A 23,495-nucleotide genomic window follows, 5' to 3' on the forward strand; every position below is an offset into this window, starting at 1 on the left:
GTGTGTGTGTATATTGCTGCGGGTGCCGGGCTCTGCTGATATAGTACCTCATTAGCTGCTGTGGACGCTAATCTCCTTTGTGGCAGTCTTTCATCCTTAGCGCAGGATTTATTGACGCCCTTGGTTACGGCGCTCGCCTCGCATGCTGCTGGTGCCATACGTCAAGCTGTCATTGGTTGATGCTACTTCCTGGTCCCGCCCCTCCTCCAACTCCCCTCCCCTTCCTTAGGATAAATGTAGTACTTTTCTCACCTGTTAGGCAGCAGGCACTCTGTGTTTCTTAGACCTATCTGTGAATAGCAGGAAGTTCAACAGTAGCTGGCAGTGTTACATGACATGTCATGTTTAGTGTATGCCGTCTGATTTGACTGCTGGCTTGATAGATAGAAAGAGGCAGTTATACAGTCTACTTTTATAGGGGGAGTCAAAAAATGTCAAAATGACAACTATAACTTGGAAGAACTAATTATTTCAAACTGTATGTAACCCATGTCAGATGTTGTTTGCAGATGACTGCGATGCAACCTGAAAACTTTTGGTCTGACAATTGCCTTTCTTTTAAGAAATAGCTCAGCACTGGGAAATATGTTTAATTCTCTTTCTTTCTGAGAGGCAGATGGAAAGATTGATAGCACTCTCATATCTGTGTGTTTTGTTTAGAGCTAGAGCTAGCTTAGTATAAAGACTGAAAACGGGAAAACAGCTAGCCAGTCTTTCTCTAAAGTTCAGGCTCCAGTTCTGTACTTATTTTCTTATTGCCAAATCCAGAAATCTTGGTAGAAGCAGGTAATCCAAAAATGAGCAAAGAGGAACAGTGTGAACATCTGAGGTGAGCTGAATGAAGTTATTGAAACACGCCCACTGAGGTTAGCTAAGGCTAACAAGCTATACTAATGCTGTCTTCATTCATGAATTCTAAACTTGTGTTATTTGCACGAGCCTGATCACAGAATCATTTGTGTTTATTTGTGTTACTCATCTGAGTTTGACCATGGGATATTTTCCCCAAACTGCAAGAATATCTTACTGTACAATAGTCATTAGCTAATGATGGTAATTCACCAGAAAGCTGTTTCCAGCTGTATTGGTATCTTTGTCAGTGATTCTAATAACTTTAATGACTCCATATGTGTATATATACAGTATATACAACAATATATAAACTGTATTGTATATATATGTGTGTGTGTGTGTGTGTGTCTGTATATTCTGTATTTAAATAGATTTGAAAGTGTGAATGTGGGAACTGAACCTCTTATAATGACCTCCATTTCACATACTGTACAGTCTGTCTTTACACAAACGGCCTACTCTCTCCAGGAAACAAACACCTAGCTACACAAACTCCAAGATTCCACCACTGGATTATTCATTGTTATACTGTATCACACATAAACACCCAAATGCACCATATACACATGAGCGATGATGCACACATAAAGATACACACTCCAATGGATACACATCCCAGCTCCTCAACAGACACAAACATGCACATACGCAGATGGACACACACACACTGATGCAGCAGGATGCAAAGCAAATACACACAGGGGTTTGGTGTCCTAGTTTCCATCTGTGGAGAAGCTGTTCTCTCTCTCCCTGGCTCTCTCCTTCACTCGCAAACTCCTCTCAGGGGGGGGTCTTACTGTGGTCATGTGACACGTTGCTGCTGTTGTTGCAGTATGTATGTGTGTGTGTGTGTGTGTGTGTGTGGATAACAACAAGCATCTGTATCTGCATGTGTGCATCTCTGCTCATGTGCATATATTTGATTGTATGTACAGTTTTGTGCAAGTATGCACAATCTGCCTGTGTGTGTGTGTGTGTGTGTGTGTGTGAGCTCACTGTCAGGCTGCTCTTTGCCTGCCTACTGTTCCTCCTCTCCGGCACTTGTTTTACCATCAGAGTGTGATCTAATACAGGGATTACTATGGGATTAAGTGAGTCTCATAAAATAACAGCTCACCGCTCCATATCTCCACAACACTGGCCAATTGTTCTGCAGTATCAACACTCTAACAGCGTCTCACAATTGGTGAAACACAATAACTGCTCCAGCAATGGGTGAAATGTGCTTAGAATAGAGTACACCAAGAATAAAACTGACAGGTCAGACATTGCACCCAAAACATAGTTTAGTCCTTTAATTCAAACAGCTAATTTCACTCACCAGTTTTAGATTTAGTTTTTATTTCTTAAATCTGAATTGACGAGCCACAACCAGAATAAGTAATTGTGATGTTTGATCTGTGTGAATTATCAGCAATGTGAATTTTAACGCTAAGATAGAAGAGAATGAAATAACTTTATGCTAATTTTACAATTCTACAGCATACATCAGAGAATTTAATCTATGAATATGTGTTTTTGGTATATGGCTTTACAGATGTACAGTAGATACAGGTGAAGAGATGCAGAGAAATGCTGTGCATGCAGAAGGCCAGATGACAACAGGACACTGTGATTTTGTTTTTAGTATCTATGAGCTAAAGCAAACACAGATTAATGAACATGAAGTTATACATGTATATAGAGCATGTGTTTATACAGACTGACATGTAAATCGCTTTGGTGATTGTCATCCTGCAATATCAAAATCAAGTTCCACTGATTGACAAAAGTTTCTTCTTCGTCTGGTCTTTGGTGTCCTGAACAGCTCATAAGCATTATTAGTATTAGTAAGACTATTATTATAATACAATCAATCAAGTATAATGACTAGGAAGTAGGTGAGGACAAAAAAGACTCCAGTAATAATTAGGAGATTTTATTGTGAGATTGCGGATTGCTACCACCATGGACCATAGAAAAAGGAACTGAGTAAAGGCTGAAAGCTCTCAAGTGAGGAAACCCCCAAATAAATGGAGGTGGAATTGGGGAGGGGCTCACTGAGAATGAGTCCAGAAGTATTCGATACGCCCTTGGCGTACTTTTTGACGGACTTAATTAACTGGCAGCGTAGTCTAACTAGGATTCAAGCACAACAGGTTCCGGTTGTTTAGTCCGCATCAGCATTTGGCTGTTCTCACCCGAATCCAGACGAACTAATTTAACCCGACAATCGCACCAGAGTCCGTTTTACGGGAGCCAAACAAGTTAGGTGTGAAAGCCGTTGCCAACGAAGATGTCGAGCAGACGTTTCGAAGGGTCTTTGATGGTTGTAGATAAAACGTGGGATGAATGCTACGCCGTCAGCACCAACGACGGGCTCTTTGCAGGTGACACCATCACGCCTGAAACAGCGATGGAATCCGATTTGAAAGAGTGAGTTCGGTCACATCTTTACACGCTGTTCTCTAACCCAATTGTCAACATAAAAGGAGAGAAGATGTGGGGCTTTTATCTCATTAAACAGTCATGACTAATTTGCTTTCTCAAGCGCTACTTTGGCCAGTCGTCTGTTTCAGTGTGTTGCGACTGACCAGCAAAATGTTCACGTTGTTTAGTCGTTTATCCGTTACAGGACTGTAACCATGTGGCTAACGTTAGCTAGCGAACATGAATGTGTGCTTTGCGCTCTTCACATTTGCTTATTTCATAACGTAACATAAAGTAATAACACCCTTTTTGTCTGATGATTATCTGTTAGCATGTCTGTTTTTAAAGGCTTTTAGGAAGGACATAGCTAGCTAACTTTACTGAACGCTATGTGTTAGCTTAAGCCGTGCAGGCGCTGTATTCCCTCCGTCATTGACCTACAGAATACCACACAGCTGTTAAAAAATTGTTGTAAAATATAAAATACAGTAATATATAATTGTTATTGTAATATATAATAACTGTAGGACATTTAACTTACAAATACACATAATGTTGGTCTAAAACACATGTATTGGGGTGTATATGAAAGATAACAATTTTGTAGTTGGGTGCAACCCACAATGTCCTGATATTGGAGCACTGAGCTCAGTTGGACTTTTCTGACAGGGTAAAGGTTGAAAAGGGACGTATCAAAATTGTTATTACTTACACAGTCATTCTGTCAGTGGCTCACAAAAACATCCAATAAATATATCAAGAACATTTCTTTAATATTTGATTAGGTGGGTGCCATAAGCTAACTAGACACAAGACCTATTAAAATATCGATAGATAGATAGACAGATACTTTATTGGTCCCAAGGGAAATTTAAGTGATGTGATTCAAGTGATGTGATGTTTCAAATGTGCATAACTGTATTTTGATGTATTTTTAAGCAGTATCTATTTAGAAAAATAGTCTTGAACTGACCATCACTTGCACCTTTTCTTCTTACTATCTAAACCAGCAATTTGTTTTACATCATTCGTCATTTTTCATATTGTTAAAATAATAGTTAGTGCAGGCAGTGATGAAGTGGACTGGAACCAGGCTGTTTTTTCATATTAGCACATGTAGAAGACAACTCATGTCGCACTTCTACTGCCAATGACAGTTTGGTTTAAAACTTAGCTAAATCCCTGCCCATCTGTGTGTGCATAGTTTTAGTGCAGAGGAGAAGGATCCTCTTGATTCAAAAGATGAAGAATGATGTTATTCTTCTCTTTTTCCCCCTGTGGATGTGCTTCCACCTTCCAGTACCCCACTACCACCCGCTGCAACTTCACGGCCACAATCCCACATAGGTCAGAGGACCAGGTCTGTCACCCCACCTCGTTGGAGAACCTGGAGAGCTGCTCCACCACACCCATACAGGGCTGGAGGTGGATTTAGAGCTCGTGTTTTCATGCGGCACAGGGGAGACTGCTGCTGCTGCTGCTGCTACCGCTACCACTACCACCGGAGATACAGACCAAGACCATACATGTCAAGAAGTTACATATCAATGAGATACAGGTCGGCATTTGGGGAGCACCTTCCTGTGGTCATCCAGCCTTCCAGGTGGTACCAGGTTGTTGGGAGAATGCAGTGCAGGCGCTGCAAAGCCTGGGGTAGGCACAAGATGACTTCATGGATGTGCCAGAGCTGCGAAGTGCCTTTGTGTCTGTTGCCATATCGAAACTGCTATACCAAGTGGCACGCTCGAAAGTGCTGAGCTCAGAAGTTGGAAGGTGCTTTTCTTGTTGAAAAGGCAGCAAAAATTTCTTCTCCCATAATGGGATGAGTTGTTTTGTTAGGCTGTGGCCTTGTCTTGTTTATCCTGTACTCTCAAAGTTGGAGTTAATATGTTGAATGCTGTAATACAGTTGTTCCAAAGAGAAAAAAAAAGAGCTCCTTAAAGATAACCGATTGCAAGAAAAATTCTTCTGAAAAGTTGTTGTGGAGAATAAGTGAACATTTTTTGTGGGGTGGTCAACTGGTTTGCATTCCATTTTTCATTATACATTCTCTGCATTGTAATCATATATTTTAGGGTAAACAATTTAATAAGTTTTCCTGTTTCTGTAAATGTTCGCTTCTGATTAAATGGCAGAGGAGTTCTGTGTGAGTTGTTTGTGCTTCATTTTTAAACTAGACCACTTTACATGTGGGCTCCTCTGTATTGTAGTGAAGTAGTATAATGTACATGTACTGGGATGTCGGTGAAATACACACAGCTTTGTCATCAGCTGCAAGATGGCTGCATGATGTCACTATCAAGTTTTAATTTCTAACTCCTTGTAGAAGGTATAGGACATATACCAACTGTAACCACAACAGCAACTAATTTGAGTGAATATGAAACATCGGATGTTTGTGATGTGTCAGGAGTATTTTTAGATAACAACTATTAAGTCATTTTCTCAACAAATGGCCACTGAGATTCTGCTTTCCATCCAGTGCTGTTACTTATTCTGCAGTTATTTTAGCTGTATAAGGTTATTTGTTGTGTTATTTGGTCCAATCAAAGGCATTATCCCATTGGCTGCTTTTCCCACTGATGGAAAGTAACTAAGTACATTTACTCAAATGCTGTACTTAAGTACAACTTTGAAGTACTGTTTTTATATTATTTTTTATTATATTATTCTTTATTATATATTTCTGCCACTTTATACTTCCATTCCGCTACATTTTGGAGGCAAACTTTGCAGCTTTACTTAATTTATTTGGTAAGTTTGGTTACTTTGCATACTGCATCAGAACCAAAGCAGTTTTTGATATTTTTTTTATTAGCATGCAGATAAAAACCCTGATACTTAAAGACTTTTACTCTAGTGCTGTTCATATGGGTGACTTTTACTTTTACCTAGGTAATATTTTAGAACAGTGTCTTACCTTTTAAAGTATGAACTTCAAGTACTTTATACAACACAGGGTTTTTGACATGCTCTGGAAGATCAAAGTTATACCTGAGTAGATCTAAGTAATTACATTTACCGCTGAAACATTTAATTTATTAGTTAACTGACAAAACCTACAGAAAATTATTCTATAAACATGGCATTTGGCTAATTAGATCACTTGCCAAGAAAACAATTCCAGTGACTGACTGTTTTAGCTTCTCAAACGTATCAATGTAAATTGGATATATCTGAGTTTGAACTGTTGGTCCTTCAAAACTAGAAATCTGAAGATATTACTTTAGGAGTCTGTGATGGGCATCTGTCATTTTATAAACTTAGCAATAATTTAGTTGTCAATAAAACAATTGTGGCGTCCTTAATGATGTGCAACACTGTGCGCACATCCTTCTTAATGTAGAACAATTTTAGCAATAGCAATAACTTTTATTGCACTTTTCCAGAAGCGTTCAGAATTGCTCACTGGATTTCCAAATAATGCAGATGGCCGTCGAGCAGGCTGATGTTTAAATAATAAGAGCATGTTGTTACAATTTCTCTAGTGTTCTTACACCTTTTGACATCAGAAACTACAAGATGAAAGATGCAGGAACAAAATTAAGAAAGTGTACTAATATCCCTTAAAGACGCATTGAAATTCCTACATGACTACATAGTCATCACTGCCTGCCTGTACATGCATGGATGTAGACTGGTACTGCAGTGTCCACCTGGCAGCCGTCCACCTTGTTGGTCTGGCTGCAGAAAATCACAGATTGGTGGATGTTTTCACCAAAGCTATAATGTCCCACATGAGGCAGTGTTTTGCTTTCTTTGCTGTGTGTTTGTATGTGTGTGTGTGTGTGTGTGTGTTTGAGCACACGTTTTTCCTTTCTCCCTGGTGGTGCTGGGGTGTTTGGCAGGATAAATATAGCTGCGTTGGTGTAAAGCTGTTTTCTCCTCGGCTTTTGTAGCTTTAATCAAAAGCAATCTGGAGGAGGGAGAAATGGAAGGGAGAGGAAGAGCAGCAGGAGGAGGAGGAGGTGGGAGAGAGGAAGGGTAAGAGGATGAGGGGGTTGGGGGTAGGGTTGGCCAATGCCAGAGTGTTTTATTTTAGCTCTCTTTAAAGAGTCATTGGGGAGTGTTCAGGAGTAATGAGAACCCTGGTGGCTGGAGGAGAGGGACTGACTCTCACCTCCCCTCGCTCTCCTCCTCCATCCTTTGACTGTCTCTTTATTTCCCGCCAACCTCACTCCCCCTGTCATCCAATCTTCCTCATCCTGGCTCTGATGTCAACACAGGACTATGATTGCATTCACACTGCAGGCCCTTATGAATCCTCATATCTATTCTAGGATGTAACCCACATCCTATATCGATGTGAAGTGACAGTGGTGCTGATGTGATGGTGCACTGAGGAACAGGCATCAGAGATGCCGCATGTGTTTTTAATGCATTTCAGTCTGTGTTAGAAGTTGTCAAAGTTTGACCTGACCTATACAGTCCAGTCTAGCTGGCTACTAGGCTTTCTTCCAAATTTAGTGGATTGTCTTCTATGATATTATTTGGACAATGAAGGATTGTCAGAACAGCTTCCGTTTAGCAAGAGAAAATATGAAGAAGGTACATTTAGTTCTTAGAAGTTCTTTCAAAATTGATAATGTAAAAACAAAACAAAAATGTTTTCATGGTAGCATTGACAAAGTTGAATGTTCAGCGAGGTTCAGTACAAAAAGTTAGCCAAATATTATTAGTCAGGTCTTGCCTTTCAGATTTTTTTTATCCAATCAACAGTCCAAAACATAAAAACATTCAGTTCACAATCATAGGATACTAAGAGGAGCAGCAATTATTCACATTTTAGAACCTGAAATTAGCGAATTAATTATATTTTTGGCCTTAGATTATACATTTTATTTAACTATGTATGATAATTAATTGTTTCAGCTCTAAACCATGTAATCTTTGAGAAGTTTGGCTTGTCTCAACTACATAGCATTTTGTATCTGTAATGAAAAGGTAGGTAGAACAAGGTACTGTGTTAAAAAAAAATGTTAATGAAACTTAGGTGGTCCTGTGTAACCCCAGGCAAACAATGTTTTGTCTGTGAATCTGAACTTCTGTGGGAGCAAGATATCAAATGATACCCAATGAAAGAGGGGAACGCGAGTGTGGCTCTCAAGGAGGCACATACTGTAGTTGATTCGCTGTCAGAATGTGTTGACATCAGGCACTGCATGAGTTCTAACCTGAAAAGGACATGTAGAATATGAGGAGGAATCCAAAATTGAGAACTAAGGCTTGCAGATCTAGACAGCAAACATGTCACTCTGTGCAGATTTTTGTCAAGTTGCAGTGTGTGAGCACAGCCCATGTATAGCCGCTGTGCATATTTGTGATGGGACAAATATGGGAGATCATATTATTTTGGCAGTGAGTTGAATATCCTTTCATTATCCAGTTGGCTTTGTGTACTTCATTTGGAGGCCAGAAGCAGCCCACAGTGGAAGCCAAGCTGCTCCCTGCTATAACTGCCATGATGGTGATCTTAAAAAGCTTCCGTAAAAGCCTTTTCTGGACCGCTCATTGGCAGCAGTGTAGCTCTTTAGGAAGTGCATTGTTCTATTTCCTGTTTGACAGAAGCCAGGCCTCAGATTAGTGGTTGAGATGTGTTTCACAGGGTTGCAGCAAAGAATAGCTCTTTGCTGTTAGACACGTTAATGTGGTACTAATGTCAGCTGCATTAAACACATGAGGAAGACGTCCTATTCTCGGTGATGCCACATATATGTGATTTTCTGAAACTTACAAACATGTTATAGCAGCCACTGTAATTTCTTCCATTGCTCCTTTTGTCAAAGGTGATCTGGGTGTGTAATAACTGCCGGAAGCAGCAGGAGATCCTGACCAAACCGGGCGAGTGGTTCACTGGTCCTGCTGGGAAACCCACTGGCCTCGGTTCAGCCGTCAGCGAGCCATCTGTGTGCCAAACGCCCGGTGACAAGAAGCTTCGCTCACGCTCTCAAGCACCCCCAGATTCCACCACTGCAATCCAAGACCCGAACCGACTCGGCGCTCCTGGGACCACGCCCGGCGCTGATGCTCGGTCGCGTAGCGAGCCACCAAGAGACACGTAAGCTGAAGCAATGCCAATACACTCCCAGTAACTGTGTAGCAACAGCCGACATGCAACCTCATACTAGCTTTACATCTGACATCTAAAGTGTGTTGTTATATCAGGAAAACAACGCCCATCTCACTGAGCTATGCATCTGAAGACACATAAAGATGGGATGGATAAATTCAAGGTAAAACTGACATAATGTGTCCCTGGAACACTAATGGACGGATGGCATTCTTCCAAAATACATTCCCTTATTGGGAGAGTGCTGTTTAAAGCCCTTTTCCAAACGTGGAATATGGAACATTTCTGGCTTATCTATCTTGTAAAATAATGGGTTTTGTCATTCAGGCACAGGTGGCATGACAGTATGTTCACAGGGCACAACAGTGATGGATTTTAAAACTTGTTTTACCATTGATGACCACAAGTGAGTCATCATCATGTGTCATGGGTCCAACTGTGCACAAGCACAGATAAGATGTAAAGGTGTAACTGTGGTTTAATTTCATGTGATTTCCAGCACAGTTATGTCATGACTTGTCTTTAAAGGGCTGCAGAATATCCCATAAATGTTCTGTTATTCATTTTTAATTTAATATTATTTTTGTTATTTTAAGATTTGGTAATGGTGAAGGCCACAGCATATGATTTATCCACTCTCTTCCTCTGTTTCTTATATGTCTTATATCTTATAAGCTCAAAAAAAACTGTTCCATGCAAATCCCACAATCCAGCTCATTAGTGTCGTTCTTTACCTGTCCTTCCCCATCTGGTAAATACTCATATTTTTCAAAAGTCCTCCTCCAGTTTGTAATGCGGACTTTTAAAAAAAGCCCCAACATAATTACAGTCTCCAGACAGGGGATGATCATGAGTACTCAATATGGATGGCAGTATTTGTCCAACGTGTGTATCATGTATATCATAGTAGGTTGACTCTGTAATATTTATAAAATAAGAGTTTATTAGAAGTTTACATTATTTTGGATATGACACAGTGATGTAACTGTTGCATACAAATATCTGCACTGATCTGAGACAGTCTCTCATCACATCATTAGCTAGCATTTGTTAGCATTTTTCGGGTGTGATGCCACCATGGCAGAGGAGAGTAAACAGATCATCCTGAACTTAGTGACTGGAGCTTTGAGGAGGGTAAGGCCGCCACAACCTGATGCCGTTTGTTGAGTCAGAGTGAAGGCCACCACCACCACAGCAATCACCAACCAGTGGAAATGAGGTAAAGGGAAAGCACTGTGCTGACAAGGAGGCTTTTTCTACTGATAGTGGTGTTATGGGATTTTCCTAAAAATCAATGCTCTGGACTCAGACTCACTTATGATCCCCTAGCACCTACAGAGAACCTGCCCTTTGCCTGTATGTTCTTATTTTCTTATTATTTTGCTGTGTTCGGGACATGTCTGGGTGTCAGCAATTCTGGAAAGAAGTTAGTTGATTGCTGAGTCCCACCCCCAATGAGACTCAACTATCTCAAAACATTGGTTCTTGACATCCTGGAAATAAGACTTAAAAAATGGTGGTTCTAACTTAATGCACATTTAAGTACTGTGTTTTATAAAGAGTATCCTTTATTGTATGCCTTTAAGATGTGTCGCTGACTCTAACACCTCCTTTTTTTTTTTTTTACAAAAGTTCCATTATAATTGGATGTGAGTACTTGAATATGGGAATCCTCCTCCAAACCCATGATGAGTTAACCTCAATGACATCCTTTAGAAGGCCCAAAGGAGACATAATTATACAACTGTTTACACAGGAAGAAATTTGTTCTCTCTGCCAGAAGAAAGAAAGCAGTCCTTGTAGAATATATTAATATTTGTATTATTGACTATTATCTCCTGCATTCATCATTGGCTTCTTTTATACACTGGTGCATTATGTCTCTTAAGCAATCAGTCTGAGTCGTTGTTTCCTATGCCATTCTGAGTGTAATGGAAATATGCAGTCAGTTCCAAAACACTTGATAGTACAATGTGTTTTCACTCCTGACTTGCTATTACTGGACACTAATGTTAACAATGAAATGGTAGCAGGTGCAAGGTCACACTAGTTATTTGTTAAATAGTTATGCTATGTTATTTTATGTTATGGGAATTAGAAGCTAAAAGTGGGGGTCTCTCGACTCACATGCATTGCATTTACTTTAGCACACCCACCAGGGCATTGAAAACCACAATTAAAGAATGAAGGTTTCAGACTGAAATATCTCCACAATTACCAGATGGATTGCCATGAAATTTTTTACACACATTCACGGTGCCCACAGGATGAATTGTCGTAACAGAAAAAACTTTGATGATCCTCTGACTGACAGTCAAGTCAGTTTATTTTATAGCCCAGCATCACAAATCACAATTTACCTCAAGGGGCTATTACAGCCTTTACAGCACACAACACCTGTCTTTAAACCCTCGATGCGAATTAGGAAAATCTCCTCCAAAAAACTTTCAATTAAACTCAGAGGGCTGCTGTATAGCCAAAAAGGGCTGACAACCTAGCTGTTGACTTTTGTTCAGTTTACTGTTTGTGATATGATAGTTTAATTAAACAAAGATCCCACCCCTCCCACTCCCACCCTTCACTTTTACGTAGCATTAGGTGTAAATACGGTATTCATTGATGTAGGTGCCTGAAATTAAATGTCTTGTTTGTCAACTACACCAATTTCTTCTCTCTCTATTCTACATTGAATGCTCCCTAGGAGAAATGGAAGGGGAGGCGGAGGAGCTGGTCGGGGAGAGCGCAGGCCAGGTCAGCCCAGACTACAGACCCAGGTCTCCATGGACCGGGACCTCCGGGGGGAGTCCAGGGAGCGCAGGGAAAGCCGGCGTCTGACAAAGGGACGCTCACTGGAGCATGATCCTGTGGGAGGAGGTGGTGGAGGTAGACGGACAGAAGACGGGGGCTACCACCACATGGACCACAGTGGTGTGCTCCCTCGCGAAGCAGGGCCGGTCCCTCCTGGAGGCCGGGGCCACCCTGTGCCCATGCAGGGTCGTGGCATAGGCATAGCAGGGGAGGTTGGAGATGGCATGCGGCCTGGTCAGAGGACGGTGGGTGGGGTTGGTGGGCCACATGAACAGGCCCTTGCTCAGCAAGCCCCTCCCCCTGAACTCAGAGAACCTCCTGGTTCGGGTCCTGGCTCAGCACCCAGCCAAGGACCTGTAGTGAGACGGACCAAACGGGAGAAGGCTGAGAGCATGCTACGTAATGATTCCCTAAGCTCTGACCAGTCAGAATCTCTACGTCCACCACCACCAAGGCCCTACAAATCGAAACGAGGGCTGGGGGCCGGAGGCAAGAGGCAGACCAGTGTCAGCAGTTCGGAGGAAGAGGGGGGGACCACGCCTGAGTACAGCAGCTGTGAGGATGCTGAGATTGAAAGTGTCAGCGAGAGAGGTGAGAGACGAGATCAATCATCATGTTCCGTTCATGAAAAAAACTCAGCCAGTGAGACTATGAAAAATATTGACATCTGTCTGTTCATTCAATTGTTTATCCATCCATCACATGACATATCTGCGGAAATTAGATTCCAGGAAAATTTGAGGGAATGATCTGCCTCATCACTGATTTATGGCAGTTTCTTTCACTGCTTATACCAAGGAGGTGCAGATCAACACTAAAAACTACACAAATTTCTCCGATCAAAGGCTAAGCTGACATGACATTTGACGCACATGACCTGTTTGTGCTCTAACAGTGTGCTGCGGGGCTACCATATTGTCCCAAAACCTGTCTTTTGAGGTGTCCTTCTTTATCTTGTATGTAAGCTATCATCAATCTGAATACAGCAGCCAGCACTCACAGTGCTCAGGCTGTATACATAATACACTATCCAGGTTCTTTTTGGGTGGTTCCTCTTGTGTAGAAATGAATAAACAAAGCAGAAACAAGCAACTCGATTCAGTTGCTTTAATTGAATCCTAATGCATATGCTAACCTGTGTGCCTCTTGTACTGCCATTAGTGCCACGCTCAACGAAAGAAGATTTGTCTATAGGATGTGGTAAGATGTGTATGTATAGATGTTTCACCACAACTACATTTTATTTTATTTTACAGTGCACTGTGGGGGTAAAGTGTGTATCAACAGAGCGCCGCAGCTTTTTTCCTGCGTACTGATTTTCAAGCACACATCCTGATGTGAATACACAACAGATTCCAGACCTGCCTAAAATTAGAATGTATTATGGGCTTGGGACACAGCTTTAAGTTTACAGAATGGTGGCGACGCTCTTCTTTCATATCAGACGCAGGGGAGGAAATAAACAGGCTATGGGGAGATGTGTTTGCTTCTCATGGAAACATTCTGCACATTCTCCTAATGAGTCACCATATGCACACCACAGTGGAAGACACTGAATTGGCTACTGTTGGCTAATGCAAGGCTACAGAATTTTCACTGTAGTTGCCTGCTGATCTGTTTCAGTACACAGCCAATCTACACAGAGATGCCACCTGCAGTATCTAAGGTAATGAAGTGTAAAAAAAAAAACAAAAAAAAAAAAAACAAACAGGAAGGGAAAAAGACAGAAATAGATAGCATCCACGAAAGGAAAAAGTAGCAACCAAAGAGCTGAGTAGCTTGTTTAAAAGAGGTGGTTAAAGGTTAATTCAGATTGTTTTACAAAATGTTGTTTGCACAGTTTACAACAAAACTGATCACAGTCATACAACCTATCCTTGATTGTTCAAAAGAGTACTTCCTGAAGAACATCATGTTGGTGATTGCCCTGAGTTGATTTTTATTTTGTTACGACTGTCGAAGCATGCGGTGCACAGTGTCTCCTACAGCTGCACCGTGTAAATCAGCCTAAGTAGGTCATTAGGATGAGAGAAATAACAACAACCAAAATCATCTTACTAACAGAAATTACAGTTGTGAGCCATTTACAAACCTCCTCAGCCAGAACTATGTTCATTTAAAGAAATAGTTTTATAACGCAGTTTAGTTCACATTAATATGATATGGGGAAACACAGTATGTTCCTGTTTCTCAGCCAGGTACCCTGTTGTATGATTCTTGTAATCTTATTGTATCACACACCAAACCGGTTAATAACTATTAAGTTTGCAGAAACAATGCAACTCCTGCAATGTTCTCTACGTTTTGCGTGCGGTGCATGCAGCAGCCCAGAGTTGTCTGATAATGAGTGTGTGTTTGTGTGTGAGCCCATGTGTGTATCTGAATGTTTTCCTGTGTGTCATATTGTATTGTTTTCAGCTTGGCCCTGAGGGGGGACAATCCCACACTGAGTGTACATGTGTGTGTGTGTCAGTGTGTCTGCGATGGGGTGGTTTGACCCCATTTGATCCCAACGTTGACCTTGTGTGGCCTCACATAGCCAGCTATGTCCCCAAGCCTGAGAACACACTACTGTTCGCACTCTAACCTTGTCATGTCCAAGCTGGAATGTGACACTTCACTCATAACCATTACAAGACACTCAGGCTCCTTGCTATGTTTCCAACTGTGCTAGAAGAATAAAAAGCTAAAAAAAAAATATTGGCTGAAAGGCAATTACTAACCTATGGAGGTGGAGTAATATTCCACTACTCCATTCAGGACAGAACTACCAGTCCTGTTCTGCTTTAGGTTTGCTGCAATGTTAAATGTGGTACAAACTCCACAAAGGAATACTCCTGGCTAGAGTTGGGAAATATTACAGAAAAGAAAATACACAGTATGTGCTCTGCAATTTTGTGATACAGTGAGAGAGTAATAAGCTAGTGATTAAACTTTGATGCAACTTTCTTATAAACTTATTTTAGCTGAGTGAAAATTGACCCCGCGTGTCCCCTGGAATTTGGAAATCAGTGACTCCTGGAATTGATTATATTGCACAACTTTATCATGTCAGTGTCAGAAGACGAACTCCCCCAAATTCATTTTGGTCCCATGTTTGTTTAAAGGCTACATTAGCAGTCTGTGTTTTGGACAGGGACAGAGGCAGCAAAGGGTTCGAGTCGAGCAGCGTTCACCTGCCAAAAAACATCAACTCAACTCACGGTCTGCTCAGTGTCATTTTCTGTGTTGTTCAGCCATATCTCAGGATCTTCTTCTGCTCGTGGAGTTTGTATAGCTGTCATGGACTCACTGAGACATAGAGTCTTTCTGATAACTGTGCAGCCTCTGTATGTGTCTATGTGAGATAAAAGCTGTGGAAAAGTAAATGTAAGCGGACCTTTAGTTTAGACTTTATCTGATTTCGGGGTGTCACAAACATATTCAGTAAAGTTTTAATTTCTGAAACAATCATTTGTTCTTAGATCTATGAAAAAAAATCTCTCTAAGATTGATCATCATATGAGTGAAGCCAGAATTTTCTTTTCAATGATGAGCCATTCCAGAGCTTCCATGGACGTGTTTCCATAACGTCTGCAGTCACTGTTAAAGACCATGTGATGTGGAAAGTTTCAGTAAAAGCTAGTCAGAGGACCTAAAGTTAAGATTACTTTGTCAAACTAGCATTTAGAGGATCACAAGTGAACTTTTAGATTAGCTTGAGATTTAATTTTGTCAGCATGAATGAGCACCAGTCTTGGCTTAATCTTGCAAGTTGCAACATTGATATTTAATATTTATAACATGGCTATTATTCATTAGTAATACTGGTAGTTTGTTAGTAAGATTTTTTCTGAGTAGATGATGATGGTAAGTTGTTTAGGGATCACACAGTTCACTCTAGTATCTAGCAAGCACACTGTGCCAAACTTTACATGCTACATTAAAGCTACTCTTTTGGGGACATCGATAGAGTGTGTTTTGTTCCGGTGAGAATGAGGGAATATGTCACGCCAGCCTGGACCCCAGACCAGGCACTGTGACATCGATCAAGTGGAGGTTTAGGATGTGAGTGTTCTGTCAGGCCAGGCTTTAAACACACCAGCGTGGCAGCAAAATGCTGCTTCCTTTTTTAGCTTGAGACTGAGACCAGGTCACCTCACAGATGCGGTTGCTGGCAGCCTGGAAGTGTTCAGGCATGTAAATCATTGTAAGATAAGTGCAGGAAAACCTACACACACACACACACACACACACACACACACACACACACACTCAAATATGCAGTCAGTCACAGTACAGTAGATCCTATTATGATCTGTGCAAGTATCCTCCTACACACAAACACTACCAACTCAAATGCCAATAGTTCTTCTTCAGCAATTACAAAATAAATGAAATAAATTCAACAATTTATATTTAATTTTGGAAGCCAAGAATTGACCCTCGACTCTATTAATTCTATCAGTGTACATGTTTTTAAATCTCATACAACCCTGAGCTCTTCATCACTTCATTCAGGTCCTTGTAAGTCTCCAAGCACAAGAACACACACTCATCTATGTGGCCCAGCAACCCACCCACCCACCCAATTATGTTCACGCTCAAGTTATGAAACGGAGAGCTCAGTTGTCTATCGTCAGAGCGTTTGCTTTAAGATTGCATAATGTCACTATAAGTTGTCACAACTCATTAACCTCATAGCTTCCTGGCTCCTAGGAACGCTTGGCTCTGTTTTACTGTGTGTCATAACAGTGTCGGCAAGGTCCTGCACACATTTCAACACCGCCCCCCGGCCCATGTGTACAGAGGGGGCTGTGTTTCTGGACTAGAGCAGGAGATGGGACTGGACTGTTGACAATATCTTGTGCAGTTGTGTGGGCACGAGGAAAATACAACACCAGTTCCTGTTGGGAGATCCCTAAAACACAGCTGGTACTGAAAAGGAAAATTATTGTTAGACCTTGTTAGCATGCTTACGGTTTACTGTTACTGTATCTATACTAAAAGAACTTATTGAATTGAAATGAAGCTCTGTCATTTACCATACAATAGTAACTTATATAGAAATATATAGCAAAACAATCTCTTGTTGAAATTCACTTACCAGCTTTTTCCGAAGATTTCCACTCTGTCTTTGGTGAATGGAGCTTGTGCAGCTGTCGCAGAGTGCAATATGAGGAATGGCTGCGGTAATTTGGTGCAAAACAATGAACATAGTCATGAAAATCAAGAAGATAAAAGTGTGTGCACCAACACGCAGGCAGCATCCTGTGTTAAAACTCCAGGAAAAGTTAGCAAGCAGGATGTGTTTGGATTGTTTTTTTTTTTCCAAGTTATTTCAAAGGTGAGGCTTATTTTGAAATAGGTTATTTGATTCTGTGACATGAACCTCTAAGGTTGATTTAGTCAAATCAAGTCGAGTGTTTTTTTTTATTGTAAGAAGCATAGAATTGATAGATTGGCCAGTCAGAGCACTCACAAAATGTGTTTGTTAAAGTAGGAAACACACTGAGATGAAGTGCATCAGTATATTTCATGACAGAATGTAACATTCATAAACTTTTTAAAGCGGTGGTTAGCACTGTCGCCTCATAGCAAGAGGGTTCCAGGTTCGAGTCCCGGTCTGAGCCCTTCTATGTGGAGTTTGCATGTTCTCCCTGTGCCTGCGTGGGTTTTCTCCGGGTTCTCTGGCTTCCTCCCACAATACCAAAAACATGCACATTAGGTTAACTGGCTACTCTAAATTGCTTCTAGGTGTGAGTGTGTGTGTGTGTGGTTGTCTGTCTTTGTGTGTCAGCCCTGTGATTGACTGGTGACCAGTCCAGGGTGAACCCCGCCTCTCGCCCGTAGTTTTTTTATTTTATAGACCCAGATTTGCTTTTCCTTCTTTATTATGCATCATTTAAATGCATAGTCAATAGCTATTTGACTTTGATAGATCTGTGAATTGATTATTCCTTGAGCACACATTTGCCTCCACAAGAGGTGAAACAAAAATGAGTATAAGAAAATAACATTACGGAACATTTGCATTGTTTTAATGTTTTTCCGTGATTCCAGTGAGTTTTTGTTTACATTACTCCTTAATAACCATCAGCATGAGGTCATCATTTACTTTTTATTAGTTTCACAAAACAGCATAAATCTACAACATGTGGTCTATAAAATATCTGGAAAGACATTTTAAAGGTGGTCCTTTGGTATTATCACTTCGACGTTGAGTCCTGGCACCGCTGTGATACATTTCTAATTCTAGCACAGGCCTGAATATTCAATAAACGTAACCCTCTCAACTGTAAACAAATACCTTCTGAAGAGCCCCCAAATTTGGCTGAGCTGTGTATGAGAGGACTCAGACTGGTATGTGCTGTGTATACAGTTTCGTCTGTGTGTGTGTGTCATCGGGATATGAAGGAGGTCACTGGTCTCTGCTTCATATTTGATCCGGACTCTTTTCTCTTACAGGCGACTGGGAATGCTACCCACATGACCCCACTGTATGGCATGTAAGTCACTGTTTCTTTTAGTTTTATCTAATGATTTTCATATTCAGCTTTGGTGTTTTCAAGATTGTGCCAAGTTTTGTCTTCGCATTTCAAAGGATTTAATAGGGTTGCCAAGGTTAGTGTGTGTTCAGTATGTAAGTGTGGCTGCCTCTGGTGATGTAAGCTGCTGTGGAGAGCACTTTTCAGTCATAGTACTTTACCTCTTACTTCTTTACAGCTTTCACTCTTTGCTGTTGATGAAGTCGTCTCTCTGCTTTTTTCTTTGGCTATAATAATGGGAGCAAACACTGCCTCTCCTAACCACCTAGATATTTTCTGTTCTAAAAATGTATCGAAGTGAAGCATATGACTGCTACCTACCAGATCCTCTGTGTCAACCTTAAAGACCTTCAGGAGATTAACATTGCTCACAGTAGGTAGTAAACCTTGGCTAACCAAGAAAAATGCTGCTAACATGTTGCAGTCTTAGATCCTGTGTGTTCTTACTCTAATCGCATGAAGACAAAATGCATCAACTGGAAATGTCAATGGACCCATGATGCATTAAGTTGCCGCTCGCCCGCAACGGCTTGTGGAGAAAACAGCGTTAGCAGCGTTATTCATAAAAACTGAAATGCGGTGCACCATTCAACAACAACTTTTAAAAGAAACTTTTACATGCTGAACCAATAGCACTGATGCCTGATTATCAAGATTATTATCTAAATTGTTAATACTTCTCCAGTAGTAGCTGATTTTGTGTTCTTTTGCAAGTGGTGTATATTTCAACGTGTCGGTGCGTGCGCCTGTATGTATGTCATGTCTCCCGTTGCAGCATCCTGTAACCTGGCAGCCGTCCAAGGAGGGAGACCACCTAATTGGGCGAATCACTCTCAGTAAGAGGAGCGCCACCATGCCTAAAGAAGCCGGTGCTCTGCTGGGGTTAAAGGTTAGACAGGACATGCATCTTGTGATGTTATTGTTTTCGAGAGTGGTGTTCAGTCACCGTTCTTTATAACTGATATGACACTAATCTCTCCTCTTCTCTCTGTCTCTGCCTGTCTCTCTCTTTTACTAGGTGGTGGGAGGCAGAATAACAGAGTCAGGGAGATTAGGTGCCTTCATCACTAAAGTCAAAAAGGGAAGCCTGGCTGATGTGGTGGGACATCTCAGAGCAGGTAGTCTAAACCATCACATGTGTTACACTATTTGCAGATCTTGTCAAAGACTGGAAAAGTCATAGTGATCCAAATATAAGGCCTTTGAAAGCACCACAGTGTCAGTTTAACAGGTCTTATTTTTCACCAACCAGTTTATGTTAGCTATTAAATTAAGCGAGATTGTTTTACACAATCTGTTTTTCTGGTGTATCTTTAATTAACTTCATTCAGTTTTCACTTAGTTATACTACGTTTGTCTCTTCAACATCCTCACATAAAATGTAGTATGAGTAAATATAATCCTGACAATGTTCTCTATTTTTGTCAATAAACCTCGCAAAAAGACCAAAACCAACAGTGAATGTATCTGCTAACAAGTATTGTGTGTGTGTATGTGTGTGTGTATCAAAGCCTGATTTATCTTTGTCCTCTGTGCTCCACTATTGTTCAAAAACCATTAAAAACACATCAGTGAGTCACACTGCTGCACGATTCTCTCCTATCTAAGTAATGTTTACAGTGCCCAACTGTTTTAGGAAGTTACTGAACCTGTTTTTGTAACCTATTCTTAAAAATCTTTCTTTTCAATTTGGGCTGGAATGAGAAACTTGGAAATATTGAGACAGTGTTAAGTGGTTTTGGTCTTTTCATTGGACTTTTTGACAAAATGGAAGAAAGTAGTTCACCATCTTGGTAAATAGAAAACATGGTGGTCATGTAAAAACACAACCATAAGAAATTAAAAATGCGTATACACATCTAATTCCAGGAGACGAAGTTTTGCAGTGGAACGGGAAGCTGTTACCAGGCGCAACCATGAAGGAGGTTTACAACATCATCCTGGAATCTCAAGCTGAGCCTCAAGTGGAGCTGGTGGTATCCAGGCCTATTGGGTAAGTCGGGAATAAAACGCACTCCATACACCTGTCAGTGTTACACTGTGCTATTTGTGAAAGATACAACCCTCCAGTTACAAGTCAGCCATCAGTGTAAATGCCTTGAATTTAACCCTTATTTAACCAAGCAGTTTTGACTGCAGCTCTGACTCAGAGTTGGCTGACCTCAGAGGAGACAGGAGACAGGGACATTTGTTTGTATTCTCAACGTGACTGTGCGACTGCATTGAAAACATTAAAAACGACCAGCCACTACCTGCTCCACGAGTTGCCAAGTTTTGGAAGAGGAGATTTTTATTTTGTCCCCTTTAAAAAAGCACTTGCATTTATTTCTAGGATGATTAAAAAGTGAATTGTTGCTGAACAAGTAAAATCGGCTGTAAATTACATAAAGGCCGAGAGGTGGCTGCATCAAATATTTTTGGTTGTTACCTTGTAAGAACTCAGTCAAGCCAGTTATGAGCATGTGAGCGCTGCACATTGGCAGGACTGACTGATCATTTTAGTGATTGCATCCTTTGAGTCCTAAATTGTGTTTGTGTGAGTCGGACAATTGTTGATATGTTTTAAATGCCTTTAGACAAAACAGAGAAATTCAGAATAATAATATAGTTTACACTGATTGATGCTTTTAAGAAATACTGTGAGTACACTCATTACTGGCTTATTAAGCTTCTTTAAGCTGAATAAAGCAGACATTTTAATTTGAAGTAAGTGGTGGAGTTGGCTGTATTAAAGAAGTATTTCATTATCACGGCCTCATAACTTAACAGATGAATTTCCTTGATCTAATTTTGTCTCGAATGATCTATCTCTGGCTGTCATTTGTTTAAATGTCTTGAAGTCACAATTGCTGCAGTAAATTTACTGCTATTAATGATCATTTTTTATTTAGCCTTTGCAAGTAGGTTCAAACTCCTGTCGATTTAACCTAATTTTTGTGTGTAGAAATTTCAGTTTTATTTAAATTAACCCATAGTCATCCTTGTTAAGATTAGGGTTGTGTTTATACATTATGATATTAAGACCCATTGAACTTAATTTCTTTGGAAGTTTACCTGAAAGAAATATGTAAGTAGGTATTAACTATTATCATCGCTTTCCTATTAAGAATTTTCCTACTGAGATTTAACCTGGTTTGCTCTTTGATGGGGAAAAAAAGGTTGAATTTATTAATTTCTCTCCAAACACTCGCGAAGGGTGTATAGAAAATATCAGTAAGTAATCTGCCCATTTTATTAGGACCCCTTTATCCTTTCATGCTTATGAAAACAATTTTGGTTTTGCTGGTACTGTTTTGCATCCCTAAATGAACTGAACAGAACCCTATTTAGTAGGGATGTCAATTGTTGCAAATATTTTATGAAAATAGCTGCCATTTGTCATATCCATCCAGATCAAACTGAAGGTTCACTCAAAGGGATGCAAAATGGCCAATGGAAAATGTCCATCAGTGTAGCATTGCTTTTGCAAGCTGTTTAAACTGTTTGTGCAGCATCTGGAATTCCTCTTTTTCAATCCTGGTAAAAGTCTGAGGAAGCCAATGTGAAATCCAGCTCTCACAATGTCAAATAAGAAATGCTTTCTTTCTTTTTATTGTTAATCCCTTGATTTGGAAGTTGGCTCATTCATAAAGCAAGCAATATTTGTTTTATTTCAATCTCATTTTTTATTTATTTTTTTTTTATTTTGGAATGGCCTCCGAGGCATCCTCTGGTCCATGAAACACTTATCAGTTTAATATTGGTATTTAAAACCAAATGTTGAAATATAAAAACTATGTTCTTATTTTCTTCCTTGAGTTAAACGAACTGCCTCCTCCAGTGGTTGCAAAAACAATCAATAATAAAAAAAAAACCTTCCAAGTGTAAGTGGTGGGACTGCAAATTTAAAATAGTGAACTTTGGAATTGAATTTAAAGTGACAGATTACACTGATAAGTGTTAGACAGATTACCATGCTTTCTTTACGTTACATAAAGCTGGTGCACTGGATTCTGGTGTTTCCCACGGAACCTTTAACTGTAGTGGTGGTGATGGATGAGAAAAGATGATGATGTAGACAGAACTGAGCTGCTGTTTCCCATTCATTATTATTTCAAATGGTCAAACTAAAATGCTTCAATGAGTCTGGGAAACACTGTAGACATGGCGAAGAACTTGGCCCCACTCAACATCTTCCCTTTGCTTCTCCATGTTTTTTTGACCACATAATATCAATCTCCATATAACCTTTAATTACCGTGCTACTTTCTTCCAGTAAACTGCTACTACATTTATATGCATGTATGCCTGTCCATCAGGATTACTGCTAACTTTGTTTAATCCACTTAGATGCCAGTATGAGAGTGACTGACACGTCTTTGTTGCTTCTCTTTCAGTGATATCCCAAGAATCCCCGACACGTCCCACCCTCCATTAGAATCTAGTAGGTATCTCCCGTAGGATGTTGGGCCATCTCTGTCTGTTATTTTTCTGTGAAAGGGTGCATTGTGTTGTGGAGGAACAGTGAAGGAACATACACTATTTTCAAAATTACAAAAACCGATATCTCAAGTCAGGAAGTCCTATTGGTTGTTAGCTGTGGTATAATAACTGTATTCAACCACGAGGATGTCTAGTTATTTTACACAGTTAATAAACTGAGTTGATACTGATATTGATTGATTGATGACACAGGTTATGATGTCGGGTTGACTGGGGTGATAAGGCTGAACTCATAGGTTAGGTTGGGTTAAGCTAGCCTAGCAGCAGGCTAAGTCAGGTTTCTACACTAGTACTTTGCATAGCAACAGTGTTCCAGGCAGCTGGAAGGACCTACTTCTTTGTAAGAA

At 40.4% G+C, this 23,495-nt stretch overlaps 1 protein-coding gene across 24 annotated transcripts in view; it reads left to right on the forward strand.

Annotated features, from left to right (window-relative positions):
* The window catches only part of LOC124066541 (regulating synaptic membrane exocytosis protein 1-like), an 85,309-nt gene that overhangs the window by 36,069 nt on the left and 25,745 nt on the right, over positions 1–23,495 (forward strand). For all 24 annotated transcript variants that reach the window (XM_046402990.1, XM_046402995.1, XM_046402993.1 and 21 more), the window contains 7 exons: positions 9,048–9,319; positions 12,033–12,730; positions 18,587–18,627; positions 19,442–19,555; positions 19,685–19,784; positions 20,536–20,659; positions 23,043–23,089. In XM_046402990.1, coding sequence (XP_046258946.1) covers positions 9,048–9,319; positions 12,033–12,730; positions 18,587–18,627; positions 19,442–19,555; positions 19,685–19,784; positions 20,536–20,659; positions 23,043–23,089 — 1,396 coding nt within the window. The remainder of the gene's footprint in view (positions 1–9,047; positions 9,320–12,032; positions 12,731–18,586; positions 18,628–19,441; positions 19,556–19,684; positions 19,785–20,535; positions 20,660–23,042; positions 23,090–23,495) is intronic.

This window comes from Scatophagus argus, chromosome 10 (genome assembly GCF_020382885.2).
Source record: "Scatophagus argus isolate fScaArg1 chromosome 10, fScaArg1.pri, whole genome shotgun sequence".
Classification (NCBI taxonomy): domain Eukaryota; kingdom Metazoa; phylum Chordata; class Actinopteri; family Scatophagidae; genus Scatophagus; species Scatophagus argus.